The sequence below is a fragment of the Gigantopelta aegis genome, chromosome 2, assembly GCF_016097555.1.
Source record: "Gigantopelta aegis isolate Gae_Host chromosome 2, Gae_host_genome, whole genome shotgun sequence".
Lineage (NCBI taxonomy): Eukaryota > Metazoa > Mollusca > Gastropoda > Neomphalida > Peltospiridae > Gigantopelta > Gigantopelta aegis.
In genome coordinates, this window is record NC_054700.1 from 6,451,435 (window position 1) to 6,476,548 (window position 25,114).

The 25,114-nt window shown below is 40.7% G+C and overlaps 2 protein-coding genes across 2 annotated transcripts; one reads left to right on the forward strand and one right to left on the reverse strand.

Annotated features, from left to right (window-relative positions):
* Nucleotides 1-856: 856 nt before the first annotated feature.
* LOC121376563 (39S ribosomal protein L54, mitochondrial-like) lies at nt 857-2,684 on the reverse strand. Its single transcript, XM_041504482.1, has 2 exons — nt 2,567-2,684; nt 857-1,271 (listed from the first exon to the last, which is right to left on the reverse strand). Exons 1-2 carry the CDS (start codon nt 2,676-2,678, stop codon nt 985-987), a joined length of 399 nt encoding a protein of 132 aa, XP_041360416.1. The 5' UTR covers nt 2,679-2,684; the 3' UTR covers nt 857-984.
* Nucleotides 2,685-2,905: 221 nt separating this feature from the next.
* Nucleotides 2,906-24,119, forward strand: LOC121380548 (spermatogenesis-associated protein 5-like protein 1). The gene is made up of 9 exons (XM_041509408.1): nt 2,906-3,006; nt 3,828-4,991; nt 5,714-5,923; nt 8,218-8,367; nt 9,801-10,010; nt 11,353-11,568; nt 13,170-13,313; nt 22,267-22,389; nt 23,917-24,119. The coding sequence occupies exons 2-9, from the start codon at nt 3,897-3,899 to the stop codon at nt 24,085-24,087; spliced, it is 2,319 nt and encodes a 772-aa protein (XP_041365342.1). The 5' UTR covers nt 2,906-3,006; nt 3,828-3,896; the 3' UTR covers nt 24,088-24,119.
* The last annotated feature ends 995 nt before the right edge of the window (nt 24,120-25,114 follow it).

A 25,114-nucleotide genomic window follows, 5' to 3' on the forward strand; every position in this document is an offset into this window, starting at 1 on the left:
TCCTTTCCTCTGGGCCACCGAAACACAGTATATATATTTTTATTCCAACCTGTTTTTAGTGGGGTAGCCAATATGTCTACGAGTTTTGTTATAGGATGACAGGCAAATATAAAAGCAGGGCATCCATTCATACATGGTCATGTTTTTGTCCACATTCCACTTGGGATAATTCTTGCTCGAGCCAATGCAACACGACTGGTATACCGAAGGCTGTGGCATGTGCTATCCTGTCTGTGAGATGGTGCATATAAAAGAACCTTTGCTACTAATGAAAAAAATGTATCGGGGGATTTCCTCTCTAAGACTATATGTCAAAAATTATCAATAGCCGATTAATAAATCAATGTGCTCTAGTGCCGTCATTAAAACAAATTTATTTTTTTGCTCCACATCCATATCTGCATCAGTGCATGCCTCAAGTGAACATCCATGTATCGGTAAAATGGCCTTTTACAGAAGTAATCTTACATAAGACTGCCGTACAAGTGGGTCAGCTTAAAAAATAACTTTCCCTATGGATCGAAATCCATACTGCATGATTCCACACAGACAGAACTGATCAATGGATGCTTCTCTACTGTTTCTCTATATGAAAATTTAGTATTTGAAAAAGATTGTTGGAGGAGTGTAAAACTCAAAAAAAGGATCTTTGTGAGTGCTGACATCATAAAAGATGGTCACTGTTGTAAATATTTGAACATTTACTTCGCAAACCCAAATCACACCCGCCACCCCTCCGGTATGGGCCTGGTTGAAAACATGTTACAATGGCAGGAAACTCAAGATGGACACTTTTTATGTGTTCTAACTTGAGCAGTGTCAAACATTTTATTTTTTATAATGGACAAGTACAAAATTTCACAATACACGAATATATATTTCATCAACAGCACATGATTACAGAGATGGCAGAGTCACTACTCAAACAAATGTAGTCCCAAATACAGTAAGTTATTATTAAAATCATTAAATAAAAAATGTAACTCATTTTTTAATTCTCTCCACACCAAGCATTCTGTTTTTCCTTTTGATCGTAACACTACGAAGTCGTCTCCAGTAGCGAATATCGTTCTCGTCGAGCTCGGTAATATCGAGCGGTTTTCTATCAGTACGCAGTTCCCACAACCACTGCGGGTACTCTGAGTCTGGTTTTATCTCGGGATCGGAGCCACTGGTCAGAATGTTGGCACCACAGCAGTACTTGGCCAGCTTCTCGGCATCGGTTTCAACTTCAAGTCGCACCTTCTCCATGGCCTGTCCCATCATTTTGCCTAAACAAAGAAAGAAATGTTTTATTTAATGACACTCTAAACATATTTAATTAAGGTTAATTAGAGAGAAAACCTGCTGGCACCACACCATGGGTTACTGTTAATATTTTATTAGCATCAAGGAATCTTTTTATATGCACCATCTCAAAGGCCAAAGACAGAATAATACCATGGATCGGTGCAACGATTTACCCAATACTTACCTAATACCACATTACCAGTTTATTAGATGCAGTTTTTGAGCTTCTGGGTTTTTTGTAGTTAGTATTTCATGATGTATTGAATACGAATCTGACTCGTGGGCAGACGAAAAGGAAAGACTGTTAAAAAAATTCTTGGCAAAAAAGAAAAATCAATTGAACGATCACTTCGTGCGTGCTACACAAGCTGCCGATTTTGTGTGTCCTAGGCTCAAACTGTCATGTGGAAAAAAAACAGGCCAAAGAAAATGATAAAAATCTGAAAAATCTAAAACTTTGACGAAAAAAATAGAAATTACTTGTGATTGTGCTCAGAATTCACACCCCTCTTGTTATGTTCCCAAGACACAAAGTGGGAGTGTGTTTTAAGCAAACATTCGATAAATAATATGTGAATTATTCAAATATGAATATGATTGTTGTTGTTAATATCAATAATATCATTAAACATGTGATATCTTTCTAGATTTGTTGTTTCATTTCTTGCATACATAGTTTTACAAAGTTAAACCTATTATATATTGTACCAGGTATATATTATTCGTATTATAGAAGGGTGAACGAAGGGAGATATGTCAACGTACTGGAGTCTGCGGTGTATACAATTCACCGCAAACAACACATGTAACTAATATCCAGGTTTAACTTTAGGGGTTCTTGCGTGATGATATAATAGTTAGTAGTGGTATTGGGTAAGTGTTGGGTAGTATTGAGTAAGTATTGGGTAGTATTAAGTAAGTATTGGGTAGTATTGGGTAGTACTGGGTAAATCGTCGCAACCCCATGGAATCGTGGATGGTCTTTAAACTTTATTACTGTAACTCGAAATGTAATCTAACACGGTCATGACATGCTAAGGTATTTAAACATTACATCAGAATTATTAATGTCAAAATCAGCTTCCATATATTTTCACCCCTCTTAAAGAATATTTCACAGAAAGCTAAAAGGCAGCCTGCAGACTTTAGGACGAACTCCTTTGAAACTTAAGTTACAACAATACAAGGGCGAACGGACTCGGTACCTTTTCGTCGCCAAATATGCAGTATTTAAAAAAGTAAATAAATAAAAATGTACGTAATGAATACTATATACCTCCGACCATTTTCTTGGCGTATGCCAATGACTGTGTATGAATGAAAGAACGCGAAACAAGTCGTTCTAAATGTCTGAAGGCTGAGAAACAGCCTCTGATGGAGGTGGCCATTTTGTGTATCTCAAAACATAAAATTGCTTTTTAACCGAAACAATGGAAATTATAATAAAACTAATTGTGATTTATTTTTCAATAACCAAATTGTTTAATCTATTTACAAAATACAATTTTAGTAAATGTTTTTCATTTGGATGTTTAAAACTGAATACTATTTGATTTAACTTTGTGTTGGTATTGATTTTCGTTTTCGTTCAATCACAAATTTCACTATTATACAACCAATATGTCGGCGCCCATGAAAGTCAACACGCTAGTTTGCATTTTAATTACTTTTAATGACAAATAAAATAGATATAATTTTCTTGGTATAAGGGGTGGCGTAAGTTTTAAAATCATGTTGAAATTAGAGTGTAATTTGAATGACACTGTAATAAGTTTACGAAATCGCAACGTCGGTCATCATAATGTTGTGGGGCGGGATTAGCTCGGTCAGTTAAGAGTTCGCTTGAGCCTGAGGTGCTTGTATCGCAGGATCAAACCACCTCGGTGGATCTGTTCAACTGATTGGGGTTTTCTCATTACAACTATTGCACCACAACTGGTCAAAGACTGTGGTATGTGCTTTCCTGTCTGGGAAAGTGCACATAAAAGATCCCTTGTTGTATTAGGAAAAATGTAGCGGGTTTCTTCTGATGACCACAAGTTAGAATTACCAAATGTTTGACATCCAATAGCTGATGATTAATTAATCAATGTGCTCTAGTAGTGTTGTTAAACAAAACAAACTTTTTTTTGTAACCTTGTGGAGTGTTGCAGGTGGTGTGTGCATGATAGAATATAAGATGTTCTGATTAAAATTGAGTTGGTCGATCATTGCTCAATTGAATCATTTGACCAATTACTCTAATATGAGTGTTAACGAAAGAGTGAAATGCGGACAGGATATATATATAGCCCAATGGTAAATCTAGGGGGACCCATTGAGCTATGTTTTGTTGCAAACAGTGCTCCACAACTGTCCTAACAAAGGCTGTGATATATACATGTTCTGCCATTGCTGTTATGGCATAGTGTCAAACAGTTTCCTCTGTTGTTTTCTGTATGGATCTTGACTGATGCCATATATATCTGTAAGTCAAAATGTGTTGAGTGTATTGTTAAATGAATAAAAATATTTCTTCTTTTCTGTGTATAATTTAGGTACAAGACGTTGCCAGGAAAGCAGTGTTGGCTGTAACAGGTTTTACAGTAAATGCAAGACAAATTAACATGAACGAGATGGACCATGTCCAACATTTCATTCTTCACCCATGTGAAAAGAAGGAGATTAACATACAGCAATGTTGGATATCTCCATCTGTTATTTCTATCCTTGGAATCCCTCTAGGTTCCTACATTCAGATCTGTCTGGACATGAGAACTGTGTTGTGTAGGGTTTGGCCGAGCAAGCCTAGTAAAGAACTGCATCTATGGTACGATGACACTGTATCTTTAAATTACTGTAAACAGGATTTATTAGGATTGGAAAACAAGATCAGTATTTTAAAAACATCCAAGGCTGAAGCAGTTAATGTCACTGTTGTCTTGAAAGATTGGTCTCGTTTTGAAAACTGGAAAGATGTTCCTGGTGTCCAGAGAAGACTTCAAAACAATTGTCTGAAGTGTCTTAGGGGGTTGTGTGTATTACCACAGTGTTCCGTATCTCTGAAAACATCAAGCTTAGCTCAAGCATATGGCATCTGTTCAGTTGTTGTAAATGCCAAAACACCTGATACATCCCAAGCGGTGGTGATCCACGAAGGAACAGAAATCAATATCAATAAAATTGAAAGCGAGGAACGGCACAATTTGTTGATTCATCACAAACAACCCATTGGAGGAACAAAACTGGTGATAGAAGCATTAAAAGATCTCATTCAGTTGCCTCTGGAACATGCAGATGCTTTTAAATACTTGGGTGTACCTCATCCTCGTGGCGTGTTACTTCGTGGACCGCCAGGGTGTGGAAAAACAACCATTATAAAACACATATCTCAGATCTGTGGTGCAGCCCTGGTGGTTATTAATGGACCAGAGGTATTGGGACCTCATCCAGGAGAGAGTGAGGAGAAAATTCAGAAGATTTTTCAGCAAGCTGTGAGACTGAGTAAGGAAGGGCCGTGTATATTATTCATCGATGAAATTGATGCACTGTGTCCAAGGAGAGGAAAAGCAGCACAAGCCCACAGCTCGAGGGTGACCAGTGCTGTGATGTTATCCATGGATTGCTTGCAGCAGACAGAAGGGTTAGTGGTAATTGGAGCTACAAATCGTCCGTCAGCTCTAGACCCGGCTTTAAGGAGGCCTGGTCGATTTGATAGAGAGGTGCGATCTATATTTATCTGTTCATCCAACCATCCAGCCATCCACACACATGCTCTAACCTGTTCATTCATCATCCATCCATCCATCCATTCAACCATCAATACATCTTTCCATCCATCTATCCTCTCATCCATCCATCCATTCATTCAACCATCCATGCATCCAAACACATGCTCTAACCTGTTCATCCATCCAATCATCCAACCATCCATTCACCCATCCAATCATTCATCCAACCATCCATTCATCCGTCTGTCCATCCATTAATCCAATCATCAATCAAGCCATCCAACTATCCATATATCCATCCATCATTCCAAAGCTATGCTCTAACTCATCATCCATCCATTCGTCCGTCCATCCCTCCATCTATTCATCCAAACACATTCTCTGAACTGTTCATCCATCATCCATCCATTCAACCATCAATCCATCCTTCCATCAATCCATCCATCCATCCATTTGTCGATCAATCCAACCATCCAACCATCTGTTGATCTATCCATTCATACAAATAAATGTGCTCACCTCCCCATTAATCCAAATACTCATCCATCCACCCATCTATTCACTTATCCATCCATCCATCCATCCATCCATCTATCCATCTACTCATCCATTAATTGATCCTTCATCCCATCCCATCCACCCAACCATCTATCCTTCCATTCTTCCTATCAAATATCCATCCAATGAACTATTACTTTCTTTTATAACTGCAGGTGCTGATGAATGTTCCAGACAGACCTCAGAGAAAGGATATTTTAGAGATCCACTGTGCCAACATGTTGCTGGACGAAACCGTGGACATGGATCGACTGGCCGCTTTGACCAATGGCTATGTTGGTGCAGACCTTGCATCTCTGTGCAGTGAAGCAGCCTATCTGGCCATGGAGGAGACTGTGTCATCATTGCTCGGTGATCTAAGCCAGGTAAACATAGGCTAGTACTTGCGTACTTACATGTCACATGCATAAATCAAAACAAAATTATATACCCATACACTGTAAATGACTAATAAATAAATGAAAACAAAAATATAACATATTACATTTGGTTCTTGTGCTTAACGTGAATGCACAAGATTTCTAAATTTATAGGAGTGTGGCATATTTCTGGTTTGACGGAAATGGCCGAATTAAATATGGAAATTAAAAATATTTACGGTCCTGTTTTGTAATTTTTGTGCACTTTTTGGTGAGGTATGAATACTAACCATCACAAGTGAAAAGCAATTTTTAAGAGGGTTTTGGCGTTTCGTTGTAATGAACACTATCAATAACCTGTAAAGTACCGTAAACTACTGATCAGTGATTTTTTATGGGTGATCGTTGGACATTTTTAAAAGATAGTTTTTTCTATTGTATAGTGCTTACTCCCATTTTTAACCTGTATTTTCTAATAAAAAAGTGCGCATAATACATGGGAAAATACGGTACATGTAGCTAGTCCAAGGGCAGACCTGGCGTCTCTGTGCAGTGAATTGGTCTATCTCACCATGGAGGAGACTGTGTCACCACTGCTCAGTGATCTAGGCCAGGTATACACCATACAGTGGGCACACACACATGCACATGTAGCTTAATACAAGGGCAGACCTGGCGTCTCTGTGCAGTGAAGTGGTCTATCTCACCATGGAAGAGACTGTGTCACCATTGCTCAGTGATCTAGGCCAGGTATACACCATACAGTTGGCACACACACACACACACATGTACATGCAGCTAGTCCAAGGGCAGACTCTGTGCAGTGAAGTGGTCTATCTCACCATGGAGGAGACTGTGTCACCATTGCTCAGTGATCTAAGCCAGGTATACACCATACAGTTGGCACACACACACACACACACACACACACACACACACACACACATGTACATGTACATGCAGCTAGTCCAAGGGCAGACTCTGTGCAGTGAAGTGGTCTATCTCACCATGGAGGAGACTGTGTCACCATTGCTCAGTGATCTAAGCCAAGTATACACCCTACAGTTGGCACACACACACACACACACACATGTACATGCAGCTAGTCCAAGTGAAGCAGCTTATCTCACCATGGAGCAGATTGTGTCACCATTGCTCAGTGATCTAAGCTAGGTATATTCTGTACAGTGTTCACATACACACATACACAGATGTAGCCCAGTGGTAAAGCCATCGCCTGATGCATGGTCGGTCTGGGATCGATCCCCATCGGTGGGTCCATTGGGCTAATTCTCATTGTAGCCAGTGCATCACAACTGGTATATCAAAGGCCATGGTATGTCTTGTGTAGTGGCTTTCCTAAAATCCATAAAAAAAATTCATTATGAATTTTTTATTTGCACTTTTCCAGACAGGACATCACATACCACAACATTTGATATACCAATCATGGTGCACTTTTTTGTTTGCATTGAAAAACAAAAAGTTTTTGAATCCAGTGGAGACTATTTTTTATCATGGGCTCCCATTTTTTATGGATGCAGACTGACTTTTGCCTGAATTAAACAAAACTGCCCGAATCTGAATAACAACATTTATTCTTATTAGTCTTAGTGCCAAACAACTATATAGGGTTGCAAACGAATCACTATGCATTTTTTCTAACTAATATTGTGAGTAGAATGATACAAATACATGTGTACATGGTAAAAAGGTTTCAGGCCAACTTATGTTGCCCGAATATTTATATCATTTTTGTCCGAATTTGGGAATTTGCTTCAACACTGGAGTGGGGGGTGGGGTGGGGTGGGGCTATTGCATATCTGTCTTGATTAGTGTAATTTGTTTATTCTGTCAGTTTTGGGGACAGCCATACTGTTCATATAACAAGGTTCCTATAGTGTTTGTATATATGTGTGTGTATATGTGTGTATATATATATATATATATATATATATATATATATATGAAAGGTTTCATCGCAAAACGGGATAAACGCCACTATGCACACCCAATCCTAAAAACATTTATTCCAAACCATCATAAACACTACACCAGTTTCTCTGCAATCTGCGATATATCCTCAGACAATCGTATCGCGTTTTGTTGAAAACTGAATTTGAACTTGTGTTTGTCTACGTGTGAACAGTGTCTAAGTGGTCTTCACACAATGGTTTTTAATATGGCGTTTATCGCGTTTTGCAATAAAACTCTTCATATATATATATGTACTGGTAAGTATTTGTATATTCATGAATCATTAAGATTTATAAGAGAGTGTAAATTACTGTATTTCACAGGTTTGCCCAGTCACCATGTCCCATTTCCTGACCGTGTTTAAAACTCTGCGACCGTCTCTACAGAAGGATGCTGTAGGTCTTGTCAGTCTTCAGCCTGTGGCCTGGACAGACATTGGAGGACTGGACGATGTTAAGATAAAGATCAAGCAGGTACATTTAATTTAACTGTAGCATCTCATTTCCCATCCGAGACGGAGGAGCCGGTGTGAGTCAACACCTGCGCCCATGACAGGCGTGCGCTACAAGAGCTTGCTCTGAATGTGCACGTAAAACCCTTTGACAATGCAGAGATACAATGACAGATTCATAATCATCATGTACATCTATGTATGTTGTATTAAACACTTTATTTCTCGCTCCAGTCAGTGCACCATGACTGGTATATCAAAGGCTGTGGTAAGTGGTATCCTGTCTGTGGGATGGTGCATATAAAAGATCCCTTGCTGCTAATCGAAAAAGAGTAGCCCATAAAGTGGCGACAGCAGGTTTCCACTCTCAATACCTGTGTGGTCCTTAACCATATGTCCAACGCCATATAACCGTAAATAAAATGTGTTGAGTACATCGTTAAATAAAACGTTTCCTTCCTTCATATTAAACATTTTAAATATTTTATAGTTAAAACGTTTAGTGCTAAGTAATGCATATTGTCATTAATTTCCTTGAGAGGGGAAACCCTCATCTTTTTATAAGTACAAAGTACTATCAGGCATGACCTCATATATGTTTGCTTTCTAAAGGCTCTTTCAGAAACATGAGTCTATTTTGTGTTAATGATGGATGGATAGTTGAGAGAGCTGATTAATGGGTGGATGATGGGGATGGATGCATGGGCTTCTAGAATATGGTAGCCCCACTCCCATGACTAGTGATATTCAATGTTGGGCTAGTGAATAACTAATATTGCCATGCCCGAGGGCTAGTGAATTTTTTGTGCGTCAAATGTTGCAGTTAAGTCTATTTTGTTAATATGAACATCCTGCTCCTACCCCAATCCTCCAATGTTAGTGTTTTTCAGCTCTATCTCCGTCTTTAGGTGACATATCAGATTATTACTATTATTTAATAAAATTGTATTAACTTAAAGTAAAGTAAGGCTAGTGAATTTTTAATTGTGGCTAGTAAATTTGTAAAATCACTGATCCCATGGCTAGTGGATTTTATAAAAATTCTAGAAACCCTGGTCAGTGGATTCAAGTAGATGGATGAATAAACATAATTTCGTTCAGGATTATGGTAGCCCCACTCCCATGGCTAGTAATATTCAATGTTGGGCTAATAAATAACTACTATTACCTGGCCCTATGGCTAGTGAAAAGAAAAGTCAAATGTTGCAGTTAAGTCTATGTTGTAAATATGAATATCCTGTCCCCACCCCAATCACCCAATGTTAGTATGTTTAAGCTGTATCTCCTTCTTTAGGTGACATATCTGATTATTACTATTATTAATAAAGTAGGGCTAGTGAATTTTTAATTGTGGCTACTAAATGTTTTAAATCACTGATCCCATGGCTAGTGGATTTTATAAAAATTCTTGAAGCCCTGTTGTTATTAAAAGGTTGAGTATTTTGATTGTTTCAGGCTGTTGAATGGCCGATGCTGCACCCCGAAGCGTTCCGGCGAATGGGCCTGCCCAGGACGAAGGGTGTTCTGCTGTATGGACCGCCAGGATGCTGCAAGACAACTCTTGTACGTGCTGCTGCCACGGCAATCAGGTCGTCATTCGTGGCCTTGAGTGGAGCTCAGCTCTACTCACCTTTCGTAGGAGACTCTGAGAGAATGATAGCCGAGGTATTATAATTTGCTGTTGTTTGTTTTTAGGGTTTTTTAACACAGAGACAAAGATATTTTTTTGTTTTTGGACATTACAAACATGGATGATGATGATGATGATGATGATGAGATGAATGGTGAAGCCGCAGTATTTCCATTTCGGTATGGGACTACTTGACAGGGCCGTACTCCACGCTTGCTGTCAGTAGAGCTATCTCGGTATCACCCAAGCCCAGGGTACACAGAACCTGCAATGCAATGGTAATCATCCCCCATGTGGAGACACACCCATAATCGCACCCGAATGTGGTCTTACACCTACCCACTGACCCTAGTGGTGCACTTACTCTGGGTTGGCATGAAAAATCCTCCATTGCCTCAGTTGGGATACAAACCCAGTACCTACCAGCCTCAATCCGATCCAAGGTGGGTATTATTTGCTGTTGTTATTCTGTTGAATGATGAACTACTTTTTATTGGATAAAAAAGGAAAGAAATGTTTATTTAATGATACCTTATCAGTAGCAAGGGACAATATTTCAAAATCGTACTAGGTACATGTAAATATCTTTGTAAGTATGTGCACATGAGTTTTACCTATGTAACTATTGTTTGGTTACAATAATAATATTTGCATGATTGGTCTCTTCCCCAACCCTTACACACCTTTTGTTCTGTTCTCCAAATTTCAAAAAATCAGTTTACATTTTTTTTTTTACCACCAACTTAGTTCCCATAGATGACAATAGTAATATATGTGGCTAAAGCTGCTGCTTGCATTATTTCAATCAACATATACACTATGGACATGAATACTACAAACCCCTCCCCCTTAAAGTAACTCAAAAGAAATGGGGGACTGCCCTAGTTCCACACAAAAAGTGTCATCCTGTTTGTAGTAGGACCTTGTACATTGCAAGCACAGAAACAATATGCTGAGATGTCATTCAAATCTCAATATTTTCCTGTAAAAACTTACTGCATAAATAAATATTCATATTTTAAAACATGTTTTATTTAAATAATGGGGTGGGACATAATAGCCCTGTAGTAAAGTGCTCGTTTGATGTGTGGTTGGTCTGGGATTGATCCCCATCGGTGGGCCCATTGCACTATTTCTAGCTTCAACCAGTGTATCATGACTGGTATATATATATATAAAAGGCCATGGTATGTGCTGTCTTGTCTGTGGGATGGTTCACATAAAAGATCCCTTGCTACTAATGCAAAAAATGTAGCTGGTTTCCTTTCTAACACTGTCGAAATTACCAAATGTTTACATCCATTAGCCGATGACTGATAAATCAGTTTGATCTAGTAGTGTCTTTTGTTTTATTTTGAATACATCTCTTTGTTACAGGTGTTTCAAAAGGCTCGGGCCCTGTCGCCATCCATCTTGTTTCTGGACGAGATAGACTCGATCGTTGGCAAGAGATCGGAGTCGGGGTCTCACCGCGGTGTTCAGGAGAGAGTGCTGTCGGCTCTGCTCAATGAAATGGACGGCATCGGCATTCGCCTCGACGACAAAACAGACAGCGTGAGGGAGAGGGAACTTGAAGGAAGTTCACATACAAAGGTCTTGAAAACAGATCACATCTTGTTTTAAGTTGGCTTTGTAGACATTTTTTGTTTTATCCTCATAAGAATTGTTTGTGTAATTTTTGGCAAATTTATTGATGTATAACAGTTATAAATTGTAGACAATCACCTAGCATAGAGAAGTGATTTTTTATTACCCATATAGTTAAAAATATCTTGGTACATATTAAAGGTAGTTATAGTATTTTTTTCTTTTAAAAAATTCAAAGAAAAAATTCATATTCTTAGGCTTATTGGTAGGATACGTTCGAGCAAAAACAACCACTCACGATACCCAAGTGATAATTTTCTCTTTTTTTAGGACTACGTAATTGGTCAGTTTTGTGATTTTAGATGGGAAAATGCACTTAATCAAGGGTTTTACAGAATTACTTACAGTAATAAAGCAGCAGGACGTCTGGTAAGGTCCATTACAATTTGAGGTTATCACACAATACCCTGTGATCTTAATTAAAGAGGCACGTTTTTTTAGTGTGTCTAGACACAGTGTCTGGGGACCGTCTAAATATACACCTGCTAATCAAGAACCACAGGTACAGGCCACAGAAAGAAAAGACCAATTAACCAAGAAAACACTTAATTTATATACAAAACATAATGCAGTTATTTGAAAACTTTGACAATGGTGGTTTATTTTGTATTGAAAAATAAACCACATATACACGATGCTATGTTACTGGGATGGATATTATAACAGAACATTGCGATGCATCCGCAAAAATCAGATATGTTTTGTTTCTTCAGTTCGAAGACTCATTCCTGATGTGACACGTTAGGTATTACGTAACCAACAGCTTGCCAGAGGGCGTATTCACTGGGATGGTACAAAATGGCTGCGCCCGATATATATAATAGCCGTCACATTTAACCGTTTTATTAATTAACTATACGATTATACTTGTTGATATTAAGCAATAATGTGCATTATGTATCGTTGAATATGCATACCAGTCCAAAAGCCATTCCTTTAAAGTGTTACATCTCGCTTGAACGTCAAGTGGGACATAACACCTTTATGTATACAATGATTTCATACGATCTTACCAGAACGTTAATCAAACGAGTTTAGCGATATAAATTGAAATTGATTAAGGAGTAATAAATAGCATATTAAACTTGCTACCATTTGTTATCAATTTTATGTCCCTCACTAAACCTCATGATATGAAATGGAAGCTCTTTTAATATCCTATAATTATACTAAAAGTTGTTTGTTTTGTTTAATGACACCACTAGAGCACATTGCTTTATTAATCATCGGCTATTGGATGTCAAACATTTGGTAATGTTTTACATATAGTCTTAGAAAGGAAACCCACTACATTTTTAAATTAGCAGCAAGGGTTCTTTTAAATTATATGCACCATCCCACAGACAGGATAGCACATACCATGACCTTTGATATATCAGTTGTTGGGCACTGACTGGAGCAAGAAATAGCCCAATGGGTCTACTAACGTGGATCAATCCTAGACAGACTGTGCATCAAGCGAGCGCTTTACCACCGGGCTATATCCGACCCTATAATTGTACTAAATTTGTGACCAGATATGACAATATGTTTGTGTTCTGTTACAGACCTCCACCCAGGAGTTGCACACTGTTGACGAGAACAAGGTCCTGGTCGTGGCGGCCACCAACAGACCGGACTTAGTGGACGATGCCATCCTCCGACCCGGCCGCATTGACAGAATCATCTACATTCCTCCTCCAGACCAACAGGTAGTGGTCCGGGCACACAAGAATTAATGGGGTTTTTTTATATAATGTTTGTTTTCTTTTATAATAATCTCTAGAGCCGACAAAATCATCTACATAACTCCTCCTGACCAACAGTATTGCTGTTAGTGGTCCGGGCAAACAAGAATTAAACAACAAAATTATTGTAATGTTTGTTTTAATGACATCTCTAGAGCAGACAGGATCGTAACTTGCCTAACACAAGAATCAGAGCACGGTAATAGAGGGATTTCCTGTCCTGGACAGAGGAGTCAGCCGAGGTCGGCACCTGTGCCCAGGACAGGCGTGCGCTACAACAGCTTGTTCTGAATGTCCACGTTAAACACTCTGACCTGACATGATAGAGGGATTTCTCCAACTGCATGTAGAAAAAAGGGCACATTTAAACTAAAGAGGATACGTTTAAGCTCACATGGGCAGACCTGTCAACCTTTAGTCAAGAGAAAGCAGGAGGTGGGTGTTGAAAAAACAGAAGGTTTTGTCAAAAAGCAGGAGATTTTTTTAATTCACACAATTTAACCCAAAATCGCATGATTAAAAAAAAAAATTATTACAATAAGTTATATGAATACTATATAATGTCATATATACTTGTTAACCTTAGATCTTGGCATTTTTTTTATTTTTTTTTTAAAGTTTAAATATTATTATGATTTAATACATATTTAAAAAAAAAAAATTTTTTTTATCCAAAAATGTTAAGAACATGAACAAGAAATTAAAAAATTAATTAGTACATTTACAGTATTACACTTACAGCCTTACACAGGTTGCATTACATTATCATTTTCTATAGACATTACCTGTCCTCAAACAAGTGCACCTCCCCCCCACGCAAGTGGTCTGGTCCGAACATCCCAACAGCCAATGGGATGGCCTAAATTCTTCTACTGCATACTGCTCTCTAGTTCCGGTCACATGACTGTAACTTCCTTCTTTTTCTCTTCGCTAAAGGGTCTGGACGTCCTTTTGCTTGGCTCTGTTTGAAGTCAACTTTTATAAGACCTTTGGTTTTGTATTAGTGTTTGGGTGAAATGTTTTTCACCTTCATTTTCATTAGCTTTCGTATGTTCTTTTCGCGTATTTCACTTGACTTCCAAGCGTTTAATTACATGAAATGTTGTTTATATTGCCGGTTGTCGTGTCGGACGCCATTTGCAAAATGGCGTCTGTGTTGACTGGCTTTGTGTTTGGGTGAAATGTTTTTTCACCTTAATTTTTCGTTAGCTTTCGTTAGCTTTCATATGTCTTTCGCGTATTTCGCTTGACTTGCCAAGTGTTAATTACATGAAATGTTGTTATATCGCCGGTTGTCGTGTCGGACGCCATTTGCAAAATGGCGTCTTTATTTACCGGCTTTGTATTTGTGTTATGGTTGGTTTTTCTTTCTTTTCACAGATTGAAAAATTACTATTATCATATCTGATAATGTTCAGGCGACTAGTTCGAGCGTGTTACGCTGCAAGAAGTTAGCCGGCGGCGACCCAGGTTGTCGTGTTCGTGTGGCCTCACTTCTAGATGCGACCTTTGTGCGGGCTTGTCTGATGTCGAGTTCGCGGCTTACCTGAAGGTGGTGTCAGCGAGGACCAAGAAGGTGGAATCTTCGAGGACCAAGAAGGTGGAATCTTCGCCTTCGATTGCTGACTCCGTGGCGGAAGAGTTACGTTCAATTCTACCGACCATGCTGGAAGAAAACAATGGCGTCAATGGCGACCTTACCTAAATCGGCGAGTTCGGGGTCAGGTCCGGTTCCAGTCCCCTCTTCAGGGGGTGCGGCTTCTTCAGCTCCACCGTTACTTAAGACTTCGGATGACAGGCCTGCGGTCTCTACGCAGCCCTCTAAGAAGCCGGCTCATTCAGATAGACGCTCCACGGATTCCAAGGCTCACCGATCTTCGGCGGGGAAGTCCCCTTCGGCGCATCGGAGCCGGGACCGTAGCCGTTCCACATGACCTGTATGGCTCCCTACGGGTTCCACAGATCGTCAGCGCCAACCTTCAGTTGATGTGGCTTCCAAGGCCTCCGAGGGCTAGACGGGACCATCTACGGTCCGGTTTAACCAGCGGCTTCCATTACGGTACATCGATTGGCCTGTGCTCGAGTTCTACGAGACTTTGGTGATGAAGCGCCTGCGGCATCTGTCATTGAAGAGCCCGACTCTACGGACCATATGACTATGAGGGATTGCTTGGCGGCTGTCTACGACATGTTGCCGTCCTTGCCACATCCAACGACGATGTGGTCATCCGTTCCTTGGTATCCACACGGGACCGCCCACGGTCCGGTTCTCCGGTATCTCCATCGGGCCATGACCAGAGCGACTGGCCTGTTCACGGGTGCTACGTGACTTTCTGATGATGTATCGGTTCATGCGGTGCTGGAAGATCTGGATGCGGCGGACCACTTGTCACTGAGGGATTGTCTGGCTGTCATATCTGATATGCTACCGCCGCTGGCCCATCCACCGGTTTCAGCCAAGAAGGGTCCGGGTTCGATGATCGCCACGGAGGTTCCACCGGCAGATATCGGCATTCGATCGTTGGCTGCCACAGGCCCCCGTCGGTTTACACGGCTACCAGTAACTGGCCCGTGCGTATCGTTGTTCCAGCAAGCAGACGGAGCCCTGTAACGAATTGGAAAATTGCGTCATCGGCTCACCGTTCGGTACCGTCGTCCCGTGATCGATCGAAGTGGTGCAGTGTCCAGGGTTCCACCGGCTCCTGCCGGTCCGTGTACATCGTACCGTCCACACCAGTCGGCAGCTGATTCGGCGTTCAGGGTTACACCGGCTCCTGACGGGACCGTCCACGGTCCGTGTTTCCGATGCAGCCAGTACATTGGATCGAAGTGCCTGTGCCAGGTTACTGACCGATTTTCCAGATGATGCGTCGGCACCTTCCGTTATAGAAGATCCGGACGCAGTGACCCACATGGCTGTGACTGTTTGTCTCGCTGCGGTGTATATGCTTTCGTCACTTCACAGTCCACTCGCACCATTCTAGAAGGTTTCCGTTTGAGGACTGATCCGATGTCGGTTTACTTGAGTAGACTTCGTTTGTGCCGTTCCCCATTCGTCACAACGAACGTATCCCGTCTTTAACCTATCCTTCAACGGTGTGACGCCGGCCTTGGATGACGCTGTTTCCGGCGGGACCAGACGTCTTCCTAGAACTTACAGATTGGCACGTCCTGTCGATGGCTTCAGTTCAGCGTACATGTTGTACATGGCGACCATAACTCCTCATGTGCAGGATGCCAGAGGATATGCCTTGTTCTAGCCGTCGACTTTGATGTTGGTCTACCTTATATCTTCCGTGACGTCGATGTGCACTACGATTGCACACTATCGTCAACCGACTTGCCTGAAGCGATCCATTCTTGACTTTCAGCACACGCCGGTAATCTTGGCAGACCTGTGGTCTACATACGGCTCTTTGCCGTGAAGGGGTCGACGTTACAAGCGTTCCGGGTTGGTGACGAAGAAAGTCTACTGGTCCGGTCACTTGTGTTGAGATCCCGTGCACCGATATTCTCTTGTTCGAGGAAGGTTCAGCGACATTCGGCAGATCGTTCTCTATATCCGGTGGCGATGCAAGACAGTCGCTACTTCCGCTGGTTCCGGAAGTTATCCAGTTGCCATCACGTGGTACGGGGGTTTTACCGTCACCGTTTTCCTATGGTTCATTGCGGCTTATCAACTCACTGACGTTTACTGTTGTTACCGCCAGAGTTCGTGACCGATGCTGTCTAGATGGTCTCTGCTGCTGTTTCGCACCGGGTGGTGTGACGGCCGTGGATTTTAGCCGGTTGCTGTTTTGCGGGCATGTAGCGTAGCGAGTTGCTACGCTGTCTTGGCTCTTGCCTGTATCACGGGGTCGCTGTTTCCGATGTCTTGATTCCTGAATCACTCTCTTACTGTTTCATGAAGTATCATTGCAAGAGTAATTTTGACGTCGGCGCAACATTTTATGCTTAGAGGTCGCGGCCGACGGAATGGATGCTCCATCCCGAAGCGTTTCGATGGGTGTGCGACAGACTTTGGACACCAAACATCGATCTCTTCGCCACACGATTCAACCATCAGCTGAGGGTTTACGTGTCTCCGGTGCTGGATCCCGAAGCTCTGGATCTCGACGCCTTGGCCATCAGCTGGGAACAGATGGACGCGTACGCTTTTCCTCCACGAATCCTCCTTCCAAGGGTGCTTCAGAGGTTTCAGCTGTACCATTGTCGCCTGTTACTCATTGCTCCAATGTGGCCATTCAGGATGTGGTATCCAGATCTAATACGTCTTGTCGATCCACATCCTTTACCGCTGCCAGACTGGGATCATCTGTTGCTGCATCCCACGTCAAGACTATACCATCCACGTCCGCAGTTGTTCCAACTGCACGCGTGGACTTTATCGCCAAGAGTTTGAGAAAGAAAGGTTTTTCTTCACAGTCTACGGCGGCCATTTTGAAAGCGCACAGATCATCTACTACTGTGGCTTACAACGTCAGATGGCTTTGCTTTCACCGAGGGTGTGTCCGGCAAAACCTCAAACCTCAGACGATCCAGATACTTCGTCTTGCTGGGTTTTTTGGCTGTATCTGCGGACCACTTTACGATTAAAGGGGTCTACCATCGCTGGGTACGTTTCGGTCATCGCTACTGTTCGTGATGTCGCTACTGGAACGAAGTTATCGGGTATTCCTGAGATCCATAAGATGATCAAAGGGTTTCGCCTTGATGATCAAGTACACCGGTTTCGGCCACCAAGATGGGACCTGAATCTGGTGTTACGAGCGTTATCGACCGCACCTTATGAGCCGATCGAATCCTCTTCCCTGCAAGACTTGATGCGGAAGACGGTGTTTTTACTCGGTTTTGCCACGGCTGCCCGTGTCTCAGAACTCCATGCTCTTGATGTAGACTTGGTACGTTTTCACCAAGATCGGCGTGCAGTCAACTTGGGGTTACTCATGAACTTTGTTGCAAAGAATCAGTTACCAGACCAAGCGCCTCGTTCGTATGTTGTGCAGGCCCTCTCCTCTATCGTTGGTCCGGCGGACGTTGAGGACTTGGCGTTGTGCCCTGTCAGAGCCCTGCACCAGTACATCGAGAGGACCAGATCTTTTCGACAACATCGCAAAAGACTTTTCCTTTCCTGTAACCAGAGTCGGTTGAGGGACCTTACCAAGAACACGGTGGCCACCTGGATCCGGTCTTCTATCCTGACCGCCTATCAGAAAGAGGGTTTACCTGCTCCGTCTGCTTCTAATCCGCATGAACTCCGTGCCTTGGCTGCCACGATGTCCCTGCACTGCAACACACCCATTCAGCACATTATCACTGGTTGGTTCTGGGCTACGGACTCCATCTTCGCCAACTATTATCTGAGGGATGTCTCCACAGAAGACGTTGAGGGGTTCCATCATCTGGGTCCGGTTGTTGCTGCACAGACTCTGTTGAATACAAGCCGTCCTCGTCGCCGTTGATGTCTGTCTGATTCTGGGCTGCATACCGAGATGTCCATCGAATAGACAGATGAGGATTGCTTAGACTTTTGTTCTTTTGCACAGTTCACGTACTGGTGCCGGAACTTTTGTCTCGATAACCTTTACCCTGCACTGCATGTGGTTATTGGTTGTCGTTATTGAACTAACAGATCTTTGGTGTACTAGACAGAAAACACTCGGGGGTCTTGTTTTGTTCAATGTTCTGACGGATGCACCTCATTAGGTTGTCGCTTGTTATTGAAAAACTATAACACTTCAATACGTGAGGGTTACCTAACACCTGCATCCCTGGTGGCTACGTCTTCCCACCCTGTCAGAACCAGCATGAGATGTGGCTTTCGCCTCCTGGTCCATGTGTTCTAGGAGCCGTACCTGCCACTGCTGACGGATGCCACCATTCTGGTTGTTGTTACTAACATCACCTGCATTGGTCTGTGACGGGCATCCCTAGGATGAGGGCTTACCAAGGTTGGCCTTATTCTTCCACTAGTCAGCCTCTTTCCGGTTGGGGAGTTATCACAAGCATCTACGGATCTCGGCACCCACCACCATCTGTTGAATGCTGCACTTGTTTGAGGACAGGTAATGTCTATAGAAATGGAGAAAACTTGAGTGTTTTCTCTTTTATAGATACATTACCTGTCCTCAAGATTCATCCCGCCCGGGCCTCCCCGCTTCCTGTTCTCCGTGCGATGCGCTCAGGGAAAAAGAAGGAAGTTACAGTCATGTGACCGGAACTAGAGAGCAGTATGCAGTAGAAGAATTTAGGCCATCCCATTGGCTGTTGGGATGTTCGGACCAGACCACTTGCGTGGGGGGGAGGTGCACTTGTTTGAGGACAGGTAATGTATCTATAAAAGAGAAAACACTCAAGTTTTCTCCATTGTGGTTAGTGTACCTAAGTACCAAAGACAAATTTATATAAATCTTATAAATTAATATTCAGTTTTTACTATAATGAGGAACGGTGGCGTGGTACTTATTTAAAATCATTATAATGATGCAATAAACATTGTATTTTCATTAATCATAAGTAAAACCTCATTACGGACATGGTGTGAAATATACCGGAATTATACCCATTTCCGTGAGTAACTTTATGTCAATGTCAAACACAACATTTTTTAATTGTACAAAAATAATTTCTTGAAGTGTACCCTTATAACCAACATTTTACTGCACAAACATACAAAATTAACTGACACAAGTATGTTTATACAGCCAATTGGTCTTTTCATTGTCTTGCTGTGACATGTGATTTTAACATGCATTGTGTGTATCGCTGTCAACTCGGGAATCTGGCAGTTCAGATTCGTCATAGTTGCATTATGTAATCCAGTGGGAAGACATTTTACAATTCAGAGGTGTTGTTAGAACTAAATTGGATAGGTTTTTTTTATATGACAACACTGAATGTCAATATACAGCCTGTTGAATTAGTGGCAACACGCTTCGTAGCCATTACGATGACGACAAACATTGTCAAGTCAAGTCATGTCATGTCATAGGGTTTTACGTGCACATTCAGAACAAGCTGTTGTAGCGCACGCCTGTCGTATATGGCAGGAAAGGTTGGGGGGGGGGGGGGGGGAGAAGAGGGACCGCCTGCACTGGCAGGTGCAAAGGAGCACCAGCAGCCCGTAGTTCATAAAAATAAACTCGAATGTAAATGCACATTACTGAGTAATGTGCATTTACATTCAAGTTTATTTTTATGAACTACAGCAGCCCGATCAAGTCGGTAGCAGGCGGGTGGTGGTGCTGCTATGGAATTTTGAATGGAGCAATTAATGCCAAAGAGAAAGGGTTTGATTGAGGAAATTTGGCGCAATTTTTGAACGGTCGGTCGAAAGGTACAACAAACATTATAATAACACATCATTTTATAAACTCCATGTGCTTTTTTAACAATATAAATGGCTATCCCACAATTCTCGCTTCGGCAAAGGTTAAACAGTCGGGACAATTCGGCCTGTTACATTCTCAAAAACCGAAAGTAGTCGACCTTTTCCGAATGAGAAAAAAGGCAGAGTTACTTCCCTTATGTTATTTTGACAAAAGAGGATCGATTTTTTTTTTTGCTTACAAAAAATTTATTTAACAGGAGAAATTGTCTCCAGCACAGGTAAAAGGAGATTTATCAATATCGGGAGACTCCCGTGGAATACGGGAGGGTTGGCAGGTCTGCACATGGGTACTGTGTTGTATTTTAGGGGGCTTTACGGCCTCTCCCAACTCTGCTATGTAAGGTGCTGGCACATTGATTGATTAATCATTCTCTTGGATGTAAAATTTCTGACAATTTTGACATATTTTCTTCTGAGGAAACTCCCTAAATTTGTTTTTGTTTGCTGCAAGGTATCCTTTATAAGCATGTTACCATGGATCAGTATGAATTAGTATTTTACAGCAAGCCAACATTTCTTTGACAGGAACCTAAAACTGTTCAAGGCTTTTGACACTATCATTTTGAATGTGGATCAGGATGGAGCTCTGTGGTAGAATGCTCACCAGAGATGCAATGAGTCCTATGGTCTTGGTTTTTAACCTTCTCATGTTCAGCGATAATGAGCGATTCTTACTTTCGCAAATTATTTGACTTGTCCCCGATGTGGTCATTTGGTTGAACTTTAGCACATAAACCAATCTAGCAAATGTTTTTCTGCTTTGTCTGGCTGATCTCGGCCCAGATACATCAGAGGTTGTGATACAGGTATGTGCTGACCCGACTATGAGGAAGTTCATATAAAAGATTCATTACTGCTTTCTTGGTAGCAGTAGGACATGTGGTGGCAGTGAGTTTCCTCTCCAACTCTCTTAAGTTTACACATCACCATTAATTACTCCATGCAGTTCAATACAATTTCAATGTCAGAATATATTCTGTGAAAAATACACTATTGAGAGGGTCATACAACTACTAATTTTAGTACAGCAGTTTATAGTAATTTTAGCTCTCAAGTACAGTGTAAAAATAAATCAACATAGGTCGACCTCAAAATTTTCCTGCCCTCATGGCTGATCAATGTCTTGTGTTGCTGTTTATACAAACGACACTATACCATTTGCAGTTATCAGTTAGTACTACATATAACAAGTAACTTCAAACCAATGCGTTATTTCAATACTAAAAGAGGTCAACCTACATGTACGGTAATCATCAAAGACAGATTTCAAAAAGTATATCAGAATTTTGTAGTTTTTTTTTTTTTATGAGGACCTATTTCCTAAACCAGACTAAATGTATATTAAGCTGCTACAAGAAGTAATGACATGACAAATGATGGTGTGTTGCCCTTACCAAGTGTTGAAATAATTATATTAGACATCAAATAGCCATAGTTTAAAATGTGCCGAGATGTTGATACAAATAGTTTGTTCCTTTCTTTTCAAGAAATATCTGCCTTGTGTGTAATTATATCTTATAATTACAGACAAGAATGGAAATTCTGAAAGTTCATACGAAGAAGATGCCAGTTGAGGATGTCAATTTGGAAGACCTGGCTAAAGATACAGAATTCTACACCGGGGCAGATTTGGAGAACTTGTGTAAAGAGGTAGGTATCTTTCTTTTTAAATCCATTTTAATAAAAATGTCAAACAATCTCTGAGACATGAGTTGTTGTTATTTAAAGAGAAAACAACCATTTTAAGTGTCTTAAGTCTCATGAAGTAAACACATGATAAGAATGATATGCATTTATTATAAAAAAAAAAAATATTTTAGCACATCAAAAATCAGTTTAGGAACTATAATCGGCTAAAGTAAGGGGCCGTCCATAATTTTCAACATTTTCACGAGCGTACAAACCATATGCTGGGGGTTAAGGGGACAGCGTACACTTAAAAAAAAAAAAAAAAATGTCGATCAACATTTTTCATTTGGGGATGTACACTTTTAGGTGGGGGGAGGGGAGTGGTCAAAAGTGTACTCTTTGTATACTTGTGAAAATGTTGAAAATTATGGACAGCCCCTATCTTGTTAATTGGTGATCAGTGTGTTCATTTGGTTAGTTTAGCATTACCTTTATAACTGCTTGTAAATACCAATGTCGTTTACAGGCCTCAGTGTGGTTACACCATCTGACTTGAGGCTGGTAGGTACTGGGTTCGCAGCCCGGTACCCACTCCCAGTGAGTTTTAACGACTCAATGGGTAGGTGTAAGACCACTACACCCTCTTCTTTCTCCTAAACACTAACCACTGTCCCAGTGTTCGAAATAAGCACTTGTCCATTTGTCCTGTAAAGCGAAAATATGCTCAGACAATGTACCTTGGTGGTTGTCCAATGGATAAGTGAAAATCAATGAAGTTTCATTTTGAGCAATAAAACATTGTCCTTGTACTTGAATAAAACAAACTATTTATTTGGACAAGTAAAAAATATTGTCGAACAAATAGATTTCTAGATGCAGTATGCTTGAACTCAATCTAATTAAAATTAGCTCCACTATTACATGTGGATCTAACAGCAGCCGTTGGAGCTCATGTCCAGTTTTCACTTCATTCGACCAATCAAAACCTTACTTGCAAAATCATGCCAGTGATTTGAAAAGAATTTGAAAGCATTCGGGATTATGCCGAGGGTATACGAAATGATTTGGGTGAATTGCAATATAAAATTTTATATAAAATTTGTTTCAAGATGAAAAAAAAAACCCGTGATGGTATAGCCATAAAATCTGTTTATACACAATCCAGAGTTTATTACTCCACTTTTCCCCATGTTTTTGTCAATGTTGAAATAGACCAACACGTTCACCTATTGCATAAATAGTCTCGCCCGATATTTTTAGAATTTGTATGCTCCTGAATAACGCTATAAAAAGAGAAGTGTAATTGATCGATATTTAAATTGTTATTTATAGATGAAATGTCACCTGGACATGGGAGTCCACGCAATGCTGTTAGACCTGCTGGTAGACCCAGTAGAGCTAATTTTAATCAGATTGGCTTGAACTTAAATTGGATATAAGCACACAAATAAGTTAAAATGAAATAAAAATGAATGACTAATGTGCCTATTGGCCTTATTACAAACCAGTACCAGTTATGTAATATAAATACCCATTTGTTTTTCATAGGCTGGAATGTGTGCCCTCTCAGAGAATTTTGACACAAGCTCCGTCAACTCCAGACATTTCCAGAAAGCCTTGCACATTGTGAAACCTTCCTTGAACAGTGAACTTGTGGAGAAGTACAAGTCACTGGACCACTCAAACATATATTTTAACAAGATTGACAAAATATCCTGATTAAACAATGAAAATAAAAATTCCGAAACCTTGACTTCGTTAAACTTTGAATGTGTCTGTGCTTGCCAGGCTACACTGCTTGATGGTATGCTGGATTATTTGTGTTTCTAAATGAGGGCAGGATAAAGCCCAGTCAGTAGAGCATTCGACTGAGGTGCTTGGGTTGAAGGATCCATTCTCGGATTTCTCTGTCCCAGCCACTGCAGCATGATTTGGTATATCAAAGCCCATGGTATGTCCTGTCTATGGAAAGGTTCTTACAAAAGATGCCTTGCTTCTAATGGAAAAATGTAGCTGATTTTCTTCCTCAGAAACTGCACTTGTCTGATGTACTCAAGTCATAAGATCAAGTCCCCTTGGTGGACACATTCTTTGATTAGGTTTTCTTCTTGTGACAACCAGTGCCCCATGACTGGTATCTCAAAGGCTGTGGTTTGTCCTGTGCAGTCCTTGTTAAAGTATATGAAAGATCCCTTGCTGCTAATGCAAAAATAGAAGTGGGTTTCCACTGAAGAATTACCAAATATTGCCTGAACTCAGGACAGACCATAGAAGTCTGTTATTTCTTGTTGGATGGGTTCTCCAACAGGATAATCAAATCTTCTATTGTGACAATAGGTTTTGGAGAAGAGGCTAACTTCTACTGAACCACAAAAAAACCTAATGTTTAGTGTGTACTATTCATAAACACGACAGCACATACCATGACATTTGATATACCAGACATGAAGCACTGGTTGAACACACAAACCCTATTGTTTGTCCATTGTTTTTAGAAAAATCATAACAAATAAACAGCATATGATGTAATTTTATTACAAAAATTATTCACAACTATATCTCTCACATACACATACACATATATTGCCTCAGTTGAAACAAAAACAAATTTCAAAGCAGTTTGTTCCAGCTAAAATGCAATTTGACAGCATTTTTTTTTTTAAATACTAATACAATAAATAATAATGACAGGATATTGGCTTCATTTTGTGAAGGTTAGAATGAAAAATTCTACGAGGCTTGCCTA